Source organism: Nematolebias whitei, chromosome 20, assembly GCF_014905685.2.
Source record: "Nematolebias whitei isolate Nwh7 chromosome 20, NemWhi1, whole genome shotgun sequence".
NCBI classification, from domain to species: domain Eukaryota; kingdom Metazoa; phylum Chordata; class Actinopteri; order Cyprinodontiformes; family Rivulidae; genus Nematolebias; species Nematolebias whitei.
This window is the reverse complement of record NC_056517.1, coordinates 26290622-26310026: the sequence shown is the minus strand read 5'-3', so window position 1 is coordinate 26310026 and position 19405 is coordinate 26290622. Positions and strand designations below refer to the sequence as shown.

The window sequence follows — 19405 nt, the reverse complement described above, 5'->3', positions numbered from 1 at the left end:
ATATATGTATATATATATATATACTAAATTAAACAACTAGTTACCACTTGTACTTCTATCCTTTGTGGTTTTTCACTCATTGAGGGGCTTCAGGGTACGGATCCCCCGTGATAAACGAGACAACTGTACTGCACAGTATATGTACTGCAAACAAAACCACACAATGGTCCCTATCGAGTCCAGATCCAGATGAAAAAAGTACCGGTGATGCCTGGAGAAAACACCGGACCACCAAACAACACCTCTCTGCCAGAGAAGCTCCCTTGGCTGGCAAACAACTTTCAGATTGACCGATGAGGATGGAATTCTGGTTCTGATCCAATTCCCGGTCAGTTCCGTACGGCTATCAACTGAGCACCAAAGTCAATATGAATAAAGCCAAACTTTTTTGGATCGGATCAAAAGTTTCCCTCCATTTCATCAGAAAGCAATGGTCAGAAGCACTGTTGTCTTCTGGGTAATGTAGTCCTTTTGATGGGCGATACAGTGTAGGCTTATTGAGCGAAAACTACAAAATGGTGGCACCTGTCTGAAGTATTTTTTTGTTAACTTGTCACTATATCTCGTACTGTCAATATCACGTGAGTAATATTAAAGTTGACAATCGTGTGTCGTGTACAATCTTTTTTTCTGTCGTGTACAATCTGACTTTGAAAAACCGCGAAAGAGTGGGTCTGCAAAAGTCAAACCAAAAAGTAGCGAGGGACTGCTGTACATGTTCTTATGCAGAGAAGTTGGATTCTTGTAAAATTCACACGAATGCTGCAAGAACGTCCATTTTTTTACTACTACCTACTGGTATTTGTTTGTCGGGGAAAAAGCACAAAGGATTAATGCAAATGACCGACCTGTTGATGACCTGTCCTTGTATCGGCAGCGGACAAAAATAAACAATGGCTGCTTTTGTTCACGTTCTGATTCTCTGTTTTATGTCTCACTGGTTAAAGGGCCCTCATCACAGAGGGCATTTCACAGATCCAACAACAACAAAAATCTAAGGCTTCATGGAGTTTGTGCACACGCACACAAGTCAATGTTTTTTCACCTGAAGCAACAAACCTTGTTTGCAGCCAATTGAAATAATGTTGTTTGCTTTTTATGGATCATAAGTTGTAGCATTAAATACAAAAGTTGCTCAAATCACGTAAAAAATAAAATAAAATTCCTTGCATTTGAAAGAAAATTGATTCATTAATTTGTATGTGTATATAATAAAATGCATTTTCCTGAACACATGCACATTTTCATCAAGGATAAAACTACACGTAACCATGGCAACTTCCTTTAAACCCTGTCGGGCTCCATATTTTTCCTCACTAACTCCTCTTCAGGTGGCCTTCTCATGCTACATCAAGTCGGATTTTATATTTCTCTCCTGATCTGAGTCCTGACAGCGCCGTGCACAGAGGTAATTCGAAGCAGGGAGGTTTGTGGGAAAAGTGCCCCCCCCCCCCTCGCAGAATGCTCGGCATGTTTCCAGAACGAGACATGTTTTTTTAAAGCCCACCCACCGTATGAAGAGACATACGACCGCATGAAATGAGGGTTTATAGGCCTGCTCTTCAATTTCTCACAGAAATCCCAGTTTTTATTCAACACTCCACTAGAGATTTTCCTGTCTGTAAATAAAAATGATTTCTGATTCCTTAAAAAAATAAAATAAAATCACATTTGATAATTGAAAACAGTTTTTTCCTCAAGTTCAGTCATGATTTCAAAGCATAGTTTCATGTTTTAAGAAATCTTAACTGTAAAAATATTATACCATGAAATAAAAAATGTTTGTTTTTTTGCTTTAGCTTATTTTTAATTAGGATTACAGAAACTTGTTTAAACTTCCTAAAAGCATCCTTGCTTCTTCACTTTCTGTTTTAAGTATATAATGACATAAACGTGCACGATATTAACATTACAACAAAATGTTTGGATTGTGATAAAGGGTAAGAAATAATCCCAAGTGTCGTGCATTCGCTCTATAATATTTCTGTCCAATCAGAGCCGGTCTGCACCAGATGAGTTCAATGAGTTTCTTAAAAAATAAGAGAAATTAAAACAAAAGGTCATATACTTGTTAAAATAGTCAACAATATTGCGTAAAGCTTGTCCTCCAATTATCTGTAGTAAAGTTTTAAATTAGTTTGTTTCCAATCACAGAAAAACAAAAGGAAGGTTAAATTGTTTTTCACCTGTCTGTTAAAATATCCCATGAACCACTTTATGGGTTTTAATGAAACTTTCAGAAACTAAGTATTTGATGTTCATCTATAACTGATTCATCTATAGAATCAACCACATTTAAGATGACAGCCATAGCCATACTGACTTTAACCAACACAAAAATGGTTGAAACTTTGTCAATTTTACAGAAAATGAGCTCAAATTTGCTGCGGCACCTAATTATGAGAATTTATAGCTGTTTCCCTCCCTCAGTCACTGTCTGAAGTAGAAATAAAAAAAGAAACTCAGCAGTTTTTTAGCCTCCCAGTGGGAAAGATTTGCTATCATTTTTAAAGAAGCTATTTCTTTCTTGTTTCTGGCATGAATCATTCTGAAAAAAATATATATTAAAGATGCTGCCATTGCAAATGTGTTTTTCATTTTTCAAACTGTTATCCAGGTGAATTCCTTCTGACTGCACCTTGCATATAAGATCCAGATAAATCATTTTAGCACTGCATGCATCCAGTCAGACTCAAACCAAAAGCATCGGCCTTAAATATGTTTTGTAGAAGCCGATGACTGCTCTATTTTGTAATCAGCCGGGGAAATTAAGACATATAGGAGTTTCCCCCCGGTGATGAATTAGATGTTTTGATTTATTTTATAAGGTCAATTATTAAGCATGTTTGCAGACTTGCTAAATGATGCAGTTTGATTTTGCTTGTCTGATTATTGGGAAAAGTTACAAAGCTCCTTTTTGGTGTTGTGGTATCTTCATTAACATAAAGTAGAGGATTCGTGTTAGGTAACACGTTTACTGCTCATTCAGCATTTAAGCAGATTCCTTTAAGCCTCTAATTTGCTTCTCCCTTTTTAATAAAAAATCATAGTAATGAAATGCTCTTGCTTAGTGAAGCTGCTTCCTGCTTCAGGGGCGCATCAGAAGGGACAATTTCTGGTTAATTTAAATTTGGAGAGCAGATATGTTACTGAAATATACTGTAAGAGAAATTGTGTTTCCTGTGAAAATGCAGTGTGAATGCTTAATGCAGAAGAACTTGCTGAAAAAAAGCTGAAATTGGCAATAAAAAAATGCATGCGGAAATGTAGCTGAAAATGTAAGACAAGTATAAATCAGTAGGAGAAAGCAGAAATAACACACAAGTTGAAATGAGTGCAAAAAATGTGGAATTAGCTTAAAAAGCTAATATTAGCATAAAACAGCTAAATACTGTAATAGCTGAAATAAATGAAACTAGCAGAAATAAGCTGAAAGAAAGTAGCAGAAATTACCATGAAATACTTGAAATTAGCTGAAAACAGCTGAAATTAGCTAAATTATGCTAAAAAATCTGGCTGAAAAGGTAGAACAAGCTTAAAATGTCAACAGAAAGCAGAAAAAACATGTTGTAAGATGCAGAAATTAGCACAAAAAGTGGAAATTACCTGAAACAGCTGAAATTAGTATAAAACCAGCTAAAATAATTGCTAAAAAGGCCAAAAGACGCTTAAATTCCCCGAAGGAAGTGGAGAGAGCACATTTTTGCTGAATTTGGCTGATAAAAAGTTGAAATAAGTGCAACAAAAGTGGAATTAGCTGAAAAGGCTAAAATTGGCATAAAAGCAGCTAAATAGTAGCTGAATTAGCAGAAAAAGCTGAAACTTGCAGAAATAAGCTGAAAGGAGCATAACATGTTGAAATGAGCAGAAATAAGTTAGAAGAAGCACAAACATGTTGTAGTTAGCGGAAAGAATCTGAAAGGAGCACAAAACAGCCGAAATTAGCTGAAAGTAGCTGAAAAAAAATTAAGTTGCACATGGAAGCTGAAAGAAGCTGAACCCGAACAAAATGTGAAAGGAGCAGTAAAAGGTTGTACACAGATCTAAAGATTTGAAGGATGTAAAATGAGCTTAATTCATTTTCTATGAGGAAAAAAATGGCAGAAAATGCTAAATATTTCAAAAAGCTAAAGTTCTACCAATACCAAAAGTTATAGCATCCTTCTCCTGAATGAGCTGAATGTTTTAATATATGATTTGTTGAAATAGCTTGAAAACTGCAGGACGAGCGTTGTGCCAAAAAAATATAAGGAAGAAAAATGGACCACAATAGTGTGACTGCTTCATAAACATTCACACAATAAATAGACAAGCAGAAGTGGGATGAACTGATTGTTTAACATAAAAGCCACACAGTCCTGCAAAAAGTGACATTTATTTCTTTCTTCTGTGCTTGCTCCCTCAGGTTTCATCTACACTGGTGATGTCGCTCACCGGCTGCTCACAGCTACACAGTACATCGCTCCTCTGATGGCTAACTTTGACCCCAGTGTCTCCAGAAACTCCACCGTCATTTATTTCGACAACGGTAAGGATCCTGCATCTTTCAGTCAGAGCTGCTGTTTTGCACTATTCAGAGGGTACAGATGGAACAATGGCGTGATGTACGGCTGTAGAGATTATGTGAGCTGGGAATCAAGAACTGTGCTGCACATCTAGATGTACAAAAAACAGGTATTACAAAAATATAAGCATTCAGGGTTATTTTCATGTTTCTTTATTAGATAAGTAGTATGAATAAATATAATCTAGCTAATAAATGGTGGACCTGAGATGTAAATGAACAACATTTGAAAAAAACGGAATTACATTTCAAAAAACGAAATTATATTTAAAAACAAACAAAAAAAAAAACGCAACAACATTTGAAAAGACAGAATTGCATTAAACCATAGCAGAAGTGGCCAAAGTGGAAGTGGTGAAAAACGGAATTACATTAGAAAAAAAATAAAATAAACGGAATTACATTTTAAAAAACAAAATTATATTTGAAAACCACAACAAAAACACAATAACATTTGAAACAACAGAAGTACATTAAGCCAAAGCGGAAGGGGCCAAAGCGGAAATAGTGAAAAAAACGGAATTACATTTGAAAAAAATGGAATTACATTAAGCCAAACTGGGGGTGACAGGTTTTTTAGAGTAACAGGGGGGACAGTTGACTCAGGGACTCAATTTATTTTTAATAATTTAAGCATAAAATATTTTGATATAAAAACTCATTGAATGAGAACTATTATAAATAGTGCTATTAAAGAATTATTATTTTTTTAATTTTTATTACTTATAATTGTAACTTAATTTCAGGAAGTATAAAAGGAGGCATGGCAGTAAACCTAAGTTGCATTTAAAATTAGATATACTGGTAATTATTTAAAATAAATTAATCTTGTGCACATATGGTTGTGTTTAATGGTGGAGGGGAGTCAAACATATAAGATGAGATTAATAAAATAAATATTAGCCCACCTTTATATAAAATATGTCACATTATGGCAAGAGGACTCAAAAGTCACTGAATAGTAGGAATGGCCCTACTGTACATTGTTCTGTTGTTCTGTTTAAGTTATTAATAAAGTAAAACATACACAGACAAAAAAAAAAAAAAAACACCACATCCGCTTTGGCTTAATGTAATTCCGTATTTTCAAATGTGGGTCATTTACACCTCAGGGCCACCGTAAATATCTGCTTATCCAAGACAAATTAAGACGAAGTCTCCATACTTCTTGTCTATCTTCTAATCCCACCAGCCGAGTGACAAAGTGTGTGAACTTCTGCAGAGAAGTTCATCAGACTTTAACTAAACAGGCAGCGAATCGATCCTGAGGCCGTCTGCTCCTCATTTCACTGTCCGTCAGTCAGCGTGCTGCCGATAATCCCACACAGGATTTGTACAGTCTGCTGTGGTGTGGAGGAGCCTTCGTTAAAAATGAAAACACGTTTGATGAAGCGTTCTCAGCGGAGATGCGGTGTTTGTTCACAGGGCTGAGGGTTTGTGTGAAACTTTGCACAGTGTGACGTCTTGCTGATGCTTCGTCGTGTCACATGTTTTTGTTCATCTCTAAAAATAGAAGAAATGAAACGAGTGAAGACTTCCTCCTGCTCTGCAGTAAGACCGTACAATAGATTTTTCCCTGTCAATAATGTGTCACTTCATGGATATTTGACCTAACCGCAGAGATTTAACTGTCACCAACAGTGGCATACAAATTTTATGATTTCAAATTATTTTTTAATACATCAGCCATAATCCCTCATTGGTTAAAATGTTGTAAGCATAATGTATTACAGTCTAACACTGGTTAAAATGTGTTTTTATAGTCAAATATTCCAATATGATAAATGTAGAAATCAGTTCTAAGGTAAACCTCCTTGTAACATCTTTGGATTTGTGTTCCCAGAATAAAGCTTGTCACGGCCCAGTCACAATCATTTCCATCCTTGGTGGATCAGACATCTATCGGTTTGCACAAATGAACATTTATGCCTCCAGCAGAATCTTGCTTTGTTCAAATAAACAAATAAAAAACATGGATTTCTGGCTAGAATTTTTAAAAAGTGTAAATATATCCATAATGTTTGACTAAAACTTCCATTTTTTACAGTGGGAAATAGTCGATGCATGAAACAGTAGTCCCTCGCTACTTTGTGGTTCGTTTATCGCGGATTCGCTCTATCGCGGTTTTTCAAAAATAACATTGGACATGACACACAATTTGCTGACTGATGGATGAGCCGCACGATCGGCATGGAATTTTTATTTAAAATAAATTATTTTAAAATATTTAGCACCTTTGTGCAGCCCTTACTGCAGGATCAACTTCCTGCTGCAGCTGATCAGCTGTTCTCCGTGCAGAGCTGAGAAGTGGGCGTGGCCAAGACATTCTGTGCTCTTTTAGAGTTTTAGTGTTTAGAAACATTGTTTAGAATATTGCAAGAATGTGGGAAGGGTTTACAATGCCTTAATATATCTATATATAAATACTAAAATAAACTACTACTTACTAATGTACTACTATTCCTACTTCACGGTTTTTCACTTATCGCGGGTCTTCAAGGTACGGATCCCCCGCAATATACGAGGAACTACTGTAAAGGCAAATTCAGTTTCCTCCTCATTCAGTGTAATATTATGATAATAATTTTCTATAACTATGAATTCAGCTTCAGCTGTTGAGTCTGATCATTCAAGTGTGAATTTAGTGGTTGAATATCCATAAAGTGTGTTAACTTGTCCCAATTTTAACGAGTGCGAATAATAAAAGTGTAGTAAAGTGAAGAAAATCATCAACCTTATTCTCCTCAATCACTCCTGCTACATACAGTATGTAGTTTGCTCCATAATTCTGTAAGATACACAAATTATGTCCTTTTCCATTCAGCATAAAGCCTCATTTTGACATACAGTTGTTGTAGAAAAAAGAGATTTCCAAACAGACCAAGGTGTGGTTCATCAGATTTATTTACAAAGCTTTGGAGAGCAGTCCGGCATTCACAGAACATTAAATGCACTTACAAGATCACACTATCAGTGCTCTCATCCATCTGAAATGCTGACCTGCTCTAACTTCCTGAACCGGACAAGTTAGTCCAGCCCAGCCCTCAGCTCCTCCCCTCCATGTCCGAGCCGTCATCCAAAGGTCCGCTGCAGATAGGAAGGAGTGGATCTGAGTCAAGGACTCTTTCTGTTCCTCACTGACTGGTCACAGTGAGTGATTACATGGGACAGTTAATGTCATTCACATCAGCAGGAGAGTCATCGAGCATGATGAGTGCAAAGAATACACATTTACCTTGACACAGTACATGAGTATTGTATTCATTCAACCTTTATTTATACAGGTTAATCCCATTGAGCCTCGGGGACTCATTTACAAGAGAGACCTGATTTTAACAAAGAATGATGACAACAGTGGGCAACAAACACAACAATAGACAGGATGCATACAAATTGAGAATAACAAGTGCAAATAAAATGGCTTTAAAAGAAAATGTCACAAAAAAAACATCTATGTATGACGGAGCTTTAGGGCCACGCTAAGAAAAAAGAAAGGAAAAGCCATAAAATTACAAGAATAAAGTCGTACGAGTCTTTTTGCAGCTCTCATTTGTTTATTTTTTCCATGAGTCGGATCCACGACGCAACCTGTCAATCAATCCAGTAGGCGTGTCAGCAAATGACCAATCCGAAGCTAAATGAGTCGTAATATTATCCGAACTCCGACACATAAAGCAGAGTTCATCGCATTTTAACTGTGGTGAAATGAAGAATGCTGAGCATCTTGTTATCTGTTAGCACATCAGCATCAGATTATTATCAGTATCAGGACTTTGAATCTGCTTACAGTAAGGTGATACGTTCTGATGGGCTGCAGCGCAGCTCTGCAGGTAAGGAGCATTTAGCTTCGGATTGCTCATTTACTGACACGCCTACTGGATTGATTGACAGGTTGCGTCGTGGATCCGACTTGTGGAAAAAATAAAACTAAATAAACGAGAGTTGTAAAAACAGCAATTCTCATAATACTAGGACTTTATTCTCGTACTTTTATGGCTTTAAAAAAAAATTTTCCTTAACGTGGCAATGTAAATTTTTATTGGTTTTCTTAGCGTGGCCCTAAAGCTCTGTCGTAGCTATTCAAGTCCTTCAGGTCAATTTATGATCATTTGAAACCCACTAATCTCTGGTAGATTAATAAAATGCGCCTCACTTTTTTCTGGTTTACGCTTGAATGTGTAAAAAGATAAATTTTAGAGATAATCTGTGTTGTGTGGCATTAAATTAGAAACAAAAAACCTTTATTTATATCAGGTGGTAGTGGGCTGAACGTTTTCTGACATGTAGAGGGGATGTTGTTCATATGTCACTAAGCACTGGGAAGATGGACCTACTTATTTTGCTCTTACTGGGAAAAAAAACGCTTTTTTTTTTTTTTTTGATGAATGAAAACTTCATTGAAGCAATGAAAAATTGATAAAAAGGCTGTAATATGTGCCCAACATGAGCTTATGAAAAGTAGCTTCATTATATTGCTAATTAGACTCCAGACAACAAAACATGCATACGGAAACTCCTTGCCTGTTGTTTGTGTTTATTTGATCTTTTGGTGGGGGTGTTTGATGTAAAAGTGTATAAGTTGGAATAGAAACGAGGTCAGTGTTGATTCTCCTGCTCATCCAGTTTGTATTTTTAGCCAGGACGCCCCAGATCTCATGGCAGCCTTCCCTCCTGAACTCAGTGCATTTCAAGCAAACGGGGTTTATTGGGTCAAGCTGAACTTTGTGCTGACTGAGAGGACCGGCTGTAACATGAGTTAGGACCCACTGACAGTCACTGTTTTTACATTTATTTCTCTTTTTCCTGCGTATTACATTTCAGACTGAAACACTGGAGTCATTAAGTTGTAAATCAGTTCGGCTCTTTCACACATTACATTTTTTTCCCTGACTAACAGCCCTCCATATACATCGTGTAATTTATTACAGAAGTTTCTGTTCGACGAGTCACCCTTGAACTCCAAGCGGCCAAAGAAAAGCTCTTTACTTTGGATGGAAGTGCTCTGGCTGTGTGACGGGAGAAAAATTGATCGGCTGTGTAAACAAACCTTTATTGGCCTGGCAACAGACCAAATAGCTTTCACATCAACAGGTTCACCAAAGTCCACAGTAAATCAAAAATGTGTTGTTTTCTGGTGGACCGCGATGAAGGCTATGTTCTGAAATGATTCCTTTACCCTCCTGCTGCTCATTGGTCAAAATAACTCAAGGGCAACAGGAGGGTTAATTTATTGATTTATATACCTTGCATTAAGTCAGCTTACAGAGATTTATTATACTTGTTAAACACGTTGGACAACCAAAGACTATTTTGAATATTTGATCTAATCTTTGTCATAAAATATATACGCTGGTGAAGATTCTCAGTCATCCAGGACATGGTAAATTCAAAAAAGTTCAAGACAAAACCAACTGGACTTTATTTGTAACAGACGACGTTGCGCTTCTCATCCGAGGAGCTTTCTCAATTCAAAGAACAGAGAGAGTGGGGTTTGAGTTATAAAGCTGAGCTAAGCTAGATACATATGCAGATTGCCCTATCACTCCTCACAATAGGGGTTCATTAAAAATATAGCAGCAAGTTCTCAAAATATAGTAGCTTGAAATGAAATTGCAAGTGTTGCTGCTTCCAAAATGAGAGATGCATTAACTTATTGTAATTTTTATTATTTTTTAATAACTAATTTTTCATGTGATTAAGTGATAAGTAATATTTAGCTCTGGATACAATAGAATCCATCACTGATTTGTTTTTAGACAAAGCATAATCACAAATCAAATGCAAATTATTTGATTTGTGCTCAGGATGAGTTTTACTTACCTGCCTTTCCACCTACCTACTTACCTATCTATTGACTTTTTTTATTGATCTACTTATTTACTTATTTATCTATTTACTTGTTAATTTACTTATTCGTCTATCTATCTATTTATTTATGTACTTATTTATCTAGCTACTTATTTATTTACATATTTATCTAGCTACTTATTTATTTATTTATTTATCTAGCTACTTATTTAATTACTTATTTATCTACTTATTTATTTACTTGTTTATTTACTTGGACAGCAAGGTGACGCAACTGGTAGAGCTGCTGCCTCCTAGCGAACGGGTCCTTGGTTCAAATCCCGGTCTGGGGGCCTTTCTGGTGGAGTTTGCATGTTCTCTCCGTGTATGCGTGGGTTTTCTCCGGGTACTCCGGTTTTCCTCCCATAGACCAAAAACATGCATGTTAGGCTGATTGGTGGCTCTAAATTGTTCCTAGGTGTGAGTGAGAGAGTGAATGGTTGTTTGTCTCTATGTGGCCCTGTGATGGACTGGAGACCTGTCCTGGGTGTACCCTGCCCCTCGCACAGTGATTGCTGGACATGGGCACCGGCGATCCCCATGACCCAAAATGGAAGATGCGGGTAAAAGATAATGGATGGATTTATTGAGTTATTTAACTAGCTACTTCTTTATTTACTTATTTATAAATCTATTTATGTATTTACTTATTAATTTACTTATTTATCTATCTACTTAATTGTTTACTTATTAATTTACTTATTTATCTATCTACTTATTTATTTACTTATTTATCTATCTACTTATTTATTTGCTTTTTTATTTACTTATTTATCGATCTACTTATTTATTTACTTATTCATCTACCTACTTATTTATTTACTTATTTATCTCTCTACTTATTTATTTATCTACTTATTTATTTACTGGTGTGCATTCCTGGCAGCTAAGCTGTTCAGGTGGACAGATCTAGATTATCTTGTAAAAGAAGAGCATTTTGGATGTAATATATTTTTTGTGTTTTGTTGTTTAGTTCATGACAGCTCTCACTCAGTCTAACCAGTCCCTTTAATACATTCTTGCACAGCGTGAAAAACTCTCACAGTGTTTAAAACCACCCAATCTATAAAATCCATCTTTACCATGGCCACTCTGTGAACAGTCCAGGTTTTATTGTGGGTTTTTCCCCCTCTGGTTGAGTGTTTATTTATCAGTGCTGATATCAGAAAGATTGAGTTCTACCAAGAAGGAAATCTTAAAACAATCATCCTTTTCTTTTATTTTGTCATGGTTTAATTCCACAGCAAACATGGCAAACTTTACTAGTTAATCTGAGTTATTCTGCCTAATTCAGCATGTATGGATGAATGTATTTTCCCTCCTCAGGTACAGCTCTGGTGGTTCAGTGGGATCACGTCCACCTGCAGGACAACTACAACTTGGGAAGCTTCACCTTCCAGGCCACGCTGCACAACACAGGCAGGATCGTCTTCGCATACAAAGAGGTTATTTTGTCCTTTCTTCTCCTGTCCGATCTTTTATTCCTCGCCTTGTCTGTGTCCTTTTCCCACCCTGCCAGTGTTTATTCCAACACTGTCACAAGTCATGCTGTTGGCTTAAAAACTCCTAAATGTTTTAGCTCATCGTTTCCAGACTAAACAGTGAGAAGCTGAAGTCCATTTTTATTCACCGCATGTCTCAAAGTAGCCTCCGCTCACTTCTGTTGCTTTTAAACTAGACTAGACATAGCATGGTGGCTTTTTTTTAGTTTATGCACTAATTATTAATAGCTTGCTCTAGTTATTAATGGCTCGCTTCAGTTGAATTGATTTTTATTGAGCAATTCATATAAATATATCATGGTGAGATTTAAAATATTTTTATACATTACACAAGAAACAACATAAAATACCACACCACACAGCATAGTACAATAAAATACCCTCCCACCCACACAACACAGGTCCCAGCCACCCAAGTATTATTTACCGTAATTAGGAGGTGAGAACCATAGTTATTAGTTATGACAGTAAAAATCAGGAGAGAGGTGCCCGAGTTTTATTAAAGGAGGAGAGTCTGCCTGAAAGAGTACACAATATCTTTTCTAAATGTAGAGTATTTACAAGGTTATTTAGCCAGAACTTTAGAGAAGAAGCAACTCTTTTGTTCCAACTAGTAAGAAGAAGCTTCTTTGCAATAACAATACAATAAGACATGAAACATCGCTTTCCATTAATCAACCCCACAACATTATCACAAGAACCAAGAATGATTGTTACGGGTTCAGGAGTCAACTGTACATGGAGAATTGGAGACATTAAGTCAGAGATATTGGTCCAATATTTTTGGAGCTTGGTAAAAAAATTAAAACTGTGGCTTAAGGTTTCGTCAACTAGAGAGCATTTCTTACAAATGGGGATATCTCAGGGTAGATTTTATGTATTCAATGTAATATTTTGACCTGTAAATATCTTAAATAATACTTAAATAATAATGTCAGCACTGTGTGTTTCCATACAATGGCAAAATTTGTCTCTGCATTTAACCCATCCACCACCAGGTGGTGCAGTGGGCAGCTATTGAAAGCACCCAGGGGGCATTTTGGGGGATAAGGTGTGCTGCGCAGAGACACCATGAGGTATGAAGTGATCGGGGATCGAACCTGGGACTTTTGGGTCCTGAGCCGGCTGCCCTGCCTCTACACCATCTCGGCATTTTAGCAACTTTTAAGTTGTCTTTATTGTTCAGTGGTAGAAGAAATATGATCTTGTAGAAATCTTAACAAATACAACAAATTAACTTCGGTATTTTAAGAAGCCAGAGTGACAGACTTTAATTTTCACCGCACGTATGGTACAAAAGAAACTGTGACTCACTTCACACTTTTCCCATCTCACACAGCTCTCACAGTTTGCTTCTTCTAAAACTTAAAGCTTTAAGAAATGTCTTTCTTGTTCACTCTTTGATATCACTTCCTTTTTACTTCATAAAAAAAGTTCCACTTGCCTGAAATATAGATATTACACTACCAGAAGGGAAAAAAAGGGTTCTTTACACAGCTTTAAGTAAATAAACTATTAATTTAGTGGTAATTTGACAAGATACTCATCGGGTGTCAGTATCTTTAGAATTGTTTTTGGGAACTGTCCATAATTTTTCGTATTTGAAGTATAGTTCATAATGGGCCATGGACCATAAAGCCATGAGCCATGATGAGTGCAGCAGTTTTACCAACAGGTCGCTGAGACACACTTTTTAAAGTTTATTTTTTCCTGTAACAGTTTTATTTTTAGATTCTCTCCATTGGCTCCCTGTCAAATCCAGAACTGAATTCAAAATCTTACTTCTAACCTACAAAGCCCTCAACAACCTAGCTCCATCTTATATTAGAGATCTTATTATTCCATATTTTCCTACCAGAGCACTTCGCTCTCAGACTGCAGGCTTACTCGCGGTTCCTAGAGTTTCCGAAACCAGAATGGGAGGAAGATCTTTCAGTTATGAGGCTCCTCTCTTGTGGAACCAACTTCCAGTTTTTGTCCATAAGGCTGACACTCTGTCCAGTTTTAAGACTTTCCTTTATGATAAATCCTATAGTTAGGGGTGACTTGTTATGCTGCTATAGGCTTAGACTACTGGAGGACAAATTGACCTCATTTCCTTAAATGAATTGGTAAAATTTAATAGTTTTCATTTGACGTTATTTCTATCTTAACATGTGATTCACGACCTGCCATTGTGTTTCTGTTCCTCCTTCCTGTTCCTCCCAAACCCAGACTTTTGACTTGGCACTATATAAATAAACTGAATTTAATTGAACTGAATGTAACCGTAGCTGATTTGAAAGATTGTCTTGATTCATTACATCGTTGGTCCAAAATGGGCAACAAACCTGTTAGACAAAATGTTTTATGTAAACCTGCTTATTCTACATCTTATTCCAAATAACTGCATGTTTTTCCACCTGATGGCACATGTTTCTTCATCTAATGTTATCATGAGAATTCTAAACACCAGATCTGATAGAGTTTAACTCTGCATTTCTATTAAAGGTTTTATTATTAGCTTCATAAAGATTCACTTGTTTACTGTGGTGCAAACACTGAAAGACTGTTTGACTGTGACCCGTCAGTATTTAGCAACCAGATGACCGTAGTGCTGGTGGTTGATATTCCTTGTTCTGTTTCAGATCCCCACTGGAATATCACAAATCAGTTCGATCAACCACCCGGTGAAGGTGGGCCTCTCTGACGCTTTTGTGGTGGTCCACAAGATCCAGCAAATACCCAGTGAGTCTCAGATCTATGTGCAAATGACCTTTCCAGGTTTACAAATCAGTGTTTACCCTTGAACTGTGCTTAAGAGTTTATTCTTTGTTGTTTTAAACCCAAGATCACCTCCTCCTCATGTACCTCACTCAGGAATTAGGAATACCGTATTTTCCAGCATATACAGTAAGTCGCTCCAGAGTATAAGTCGCATCGGTCAAAAAAAAAAAGCATCACGAAGAGGGAAAAAAAACATATATAAGTTGCTTAGGCGTATAAGTTGCATTTATTATGTGTCACCACTGACCCGTCGCGTTTATTATGCGTTTATGTAATGGTCAAAACTGCTTTGTTTTGCCTGGGCGGCACCGTCCATCCATCCATCGCAGCCGGAGCTGCAAGCTCTCCAGCGTTCCTCCACCTGCGCCAGCTGAGTGAAGCGAGCGCACACGGGAGGACTCGCTGTTGCAGCTCAAAATTTAACAAGATTAACACTTAAAAACGATTATTTGTTTGCTTAACATTATAGCAAAGGTTTGTCTCAGTTTAACTTTTCCTTAATAAATGCACTTTAATGGTCAAAACAGCTTCATTTCGCCTGGGTGGCACAGCACCATCCATCCATCCAGCCTTCCATCCATCCATCCATCATGGCCAGAGCTGTGAGCTCTCCAGCGTTCCTCCTCCTGCACCAGCTGAGTGAAGCGAGTGCACACTGGAGTACTCGCTGTTGCAGTTATTAGAAATTTTAAGCGTCAGTTAAAAATTGCATTATGAATATGGAAAAAAAAAACATATAAGTCGCTTCGGCGTATAAGTCTCAGGACTGACAAATCAAAAAACTGCGACTTATATGCCAGAAAATACGGTACTTCTTTAGCTTTTAGGTTTTTGCAGAAAATGGCCAGATGCAGTCTTTGTCATCTGATCAGACTTGTTCTCTGGCTCTGTGTGATGTAATAATAAGCTGTGAGTTTATTATGCATTTTATTTAATTTATTTTTTGCATGTAAGAAATCAGGAAAGAATAAGCATTTATGTTCTGATTTTGTATTTTGTTAAAGGTGAAACAAATCTCAAAAAGTCTGTAGAGGTGGAAGATTCTGGTTTGTTTTTGACATAATTATAATTGTTTTAATGTCCAACAAATTCTCATAGCTGCATATAGAAGTGAATATAAAATATGTTAGCCTCTTGTTCTTAATAAAGCCAGCTGGCTTTGATGCCTCTGATACAACGTGATAAAACCAGTGCGGCTGCTCGGCTGCAGAGTGATGAAATTGTGAATAGAGACAAACTGAGACGAAGGTGTTGCACTCTGGATGAAATCCAAACTGTTGGTTTGATTCTGTCTCTCAAGACAAAAGCATGCTGAATAAGTTGGTTGAAAAACAGAAACCGGCAAACACCAAGATTTTTATATTACTACAAGCTCCATATTATCAACAAACCGTTGTACCAGTTCATGAACGAGATGCAGTTGTGATTGTTTTAAGTAGAAACATGGTTATCGGGTCGTACCTTCATGAAAAGGAATATTTACTTAAACTCAAAACCTGTCCACTTATCAAACTTGCATTTGCAAAACAAAAATTGTAATACTTGCAAAGAATATTTGAAATGTGCTATATTTTTTCGGTTGTTTGTTTGTACTATGATATTTTTGTTGTTGTTCCCTTCTGGAAGAAAAAGACAGTTGCAATGTCTTGTCAAGTGTCTTTTAAAGTTTTACAGCAATGCTCTGAAAAATACAAGCAAAGACTCCCTGTGCAATCAGAGCATGATATTAGAAATACTTGATTCTGATATCATTGTAGAATATTGTGATCATTTTATCAGATGCATTAAACCCACATGATCTGTCATTACAATATTCACATCAGCTTTAGGATTGGGAGGTCCAGCTAATTGCCAAATTTGTATTCTTTGTAAGCAGCTTGTGACTGAGATAATTTTTGAATCTTTTGCAATGTTACAATATTTATACATTTTTAATATATGATGCAGTGTTAGTCCTTAAAATCAACGTCTTCACATATAAAATGAAAAAGTAAGATGCATCGCTGGTCATTATTCAGTATCCATGTGCCTCCTCAAGTCCTTCTTGTTGATGGACTTTAAAAGCTGCCGCTGAGAGGACGCTGATAAGCCTTATCATGTCTAACTCAACCGACATTAGATAAACGGTTCTGACTTATTCTGACAGAGCCAGTGAATCATGAGCTCTTGAAATTTATCTTACTGTCTGTGCAAATCTGACTTGATAACAAAAAAAAATCTAAAAAATAAAGTTAAATTCTCGTCTTAAATCTGTTTTGGTGTGCTCTGGGTCTTATTTTAATCTTATCATCCCTATGAAGGGAAATATTTTTTGACAGTTTTTTGACATCCTTGTCATTCCAGATTATTATTTCTTTTGGTACTTCTAAGTATATTAAGTCATAATCCTGACAGGGAAAGAACAGTCTGGGAAACCATGACTCTTGAATTCAAATAGGTGTATCTGCTGCCATTTACTGCGTAACCATGGCAACCCAATTTTTTTCTGACTCGCTGTAGTTGAAACGAGCTCATATAAATTATTTTACACCACCTCTAGTCAGATCAGGCCACTGTAGCCAGGAAAAGCAGAGATGTACGAGATTTGTAATAGTTCTGTGGTCAGCTTTTATAATTTGCAATTCATCTACTAGAATATGAAGAGATCCATCTTTAATATACTTCCCTAAGGCCTAATTACACTTTGACACTTGCAGTGCGTTCATTTTTTAGTAAGCCAAAGTCTGCTCCACCCGTCTCATGTTTCCTTGCCAAGATTAGATTCAAGTCAAGATGCCAAGATAGTAATTATTAATTAAAGCTCAGTAAAACTGTTTTAATTAATCTATCCAGAAGGGCAAAAAAATGAAGAAAAAAAACATATTACAGAAGTTCTAGCACACACAAGTAAATAAATGTGTACACTTTGTGGCAGTGCAAACATTTAGAGGACTTTAAAAATGGCTGATGTTGCCCTTTTTGTTTGTTTATTTGTTTTAATTGTTTTGCCATTTAGCATGGTTGAATTTTCAATTAAAATATAATGTCAGCAGTAGTATGCAGCTTAATTTTACTTACCATATTTTCAAGCCTATAAGTCGCAGGTTTTTGCATTTTTGACATGCCCTGCGACTTTTACACTGAAGTGACTTATTTATGGTTTTTTTTTCTATATTTATAAACCAATTGTTAGCTGAGACATGAATGTTTTCATTCATTCTGACATTGAAAATATTGAACACTACCATTTTCAGCCACTAGATGGCAATAGTGTAGTATGGCATGCCGTTGTGTCGTGTAATAGGTAAAAGTGGCTATTAATGACACAATTGGCTTGCCATAGCCTGCCACCTTCATCCAGCTCCGGGATCATGCCTGGAGCACCAGCTTCATTTTGCTGCGCCGCCCCGGCGAAATTCAGCTAATTTGATCATTGAAGTGCATTTATTCAGTAAAAGTTCAACTGAGACACACCTTTACTATAATGTCGAACAAACAAATAATTGTTTTAGGTGCTTATCTTGTTAAATTTCTAAGAAATACGCAGCGTTTCTCCTTTCTGATTTCCTCCCTCTGTGCGCTCCCAGAGCACCGAGGCAGCAAATACTTTTGAAATGCAGCTGATTTTACTATTAAAGTGCATTTATTAAGGAAAAATTAGACTGAGACACACCTTTACTATAATTTTGAGTAAACAAATAATTGTTTTTAGGTGTTAATCTTGTTAAATTCCTCTCATGCACGCTCCCGCAGCCACCATTTGGCAGCCAATCGATTTTTGGCACAACACCGGCCCACATTTCTGGGTTGTCAGCGGTGACGCATAATAGATGCGACTTATACGGCGAAGCAACTTATTTATGTTTTTTTCCACTTTATTAGCCATATTTGGACTGATGCGACTTATAGGCTGGTGCGGCGTGTACGGAGGAACATATGGTAAATTTGAGGTTAATAATACTTTCATTACATGGTTGGATTGATGGATAGGCAAGATGTAACAAACTTCTCCAAAGACACCATATACTGTAGAGTATCACCTTATGAGGGATTGTGTAAAATGCAACCAAAAGCATAAAGAAATTATTCAAAAATGTCATAAACCTTTTTTTTTTTGCAAAGGAACATAGTAAACACATCAAATGTTTAAACAGAACTTATGTTTTTTGACGAACAAAGGTCATTTGAAATGTAACGCCAACAACACATCTCTAAATAGGGAGAAGGGTCTATGTTTGTTGCTGTGCAGCATCTGCTACTTTTAAATGTTTAGGAACTGAGGAAGGTGTTTTCTGGAGATTTTGGAGTAGAATGTTGTCCCGTTGTGATGCGCTAAACGTTGTTATATGGTAAGAGGTCTGGCTGCCAGTTCAGCACACAGAGTTTTCTTCTACAAAGCCACACTCTTGTATTCTGAATGGTTCTCATGCATGGCTTCCTTTTTTCATGATAGAGCTTTAACCAGCATTTGTGTATGGCACATTAAATTTTGTTTACAATGATTTGTGGAAGCCCATCCGATGATGTTCAGAACAGAATCAGACCTATTTTTAATGCAGTGGCCCCTGAGAGCTCAGAGATCATGGACATTTAGTAATGAACTTCAGCCTGGTCCTTTCAACTCAGAGATTTCTCCAGATTTATTAAATATTTTGTTCATATTAACTTTAGATGGTGGGATATTCAAAGTCTTCCTAATGGGAGAACATTATTCTGAAAGTTTTCAACTAGAAGCAGTTTTCCACAA

General features: G+C 36.7%; 1 protein-coding gene across 1 annotated transcript in view; it reads left to right on the top strand.

The window, feature by feature from the left end:
* The window catches only part of plxdc2b (plexin domain containing 2b), a 109339-nt gene that overhangs the window by 62550 nt on the left and 27384 nt on the right, over positions 1 to 19405 (top strand). Inside the window, exons 4-6 of the mRNA XM_037693940.1 lie at positions 4393 to 4528; positions 11738 to 11856; positions 14541 to 14640. Of these exons, the coding sequence (XP_037549868.1) occupies positions 4393 to 4528; positions 11738 to 11856; positions 14541 to 14640 (355 nt within the window). The remainder of the gene's footprint in view (positions 1 to 4392; positions 4529 to 11737; positions 11857 to 14540; positions 14641 to 19405) is intronic.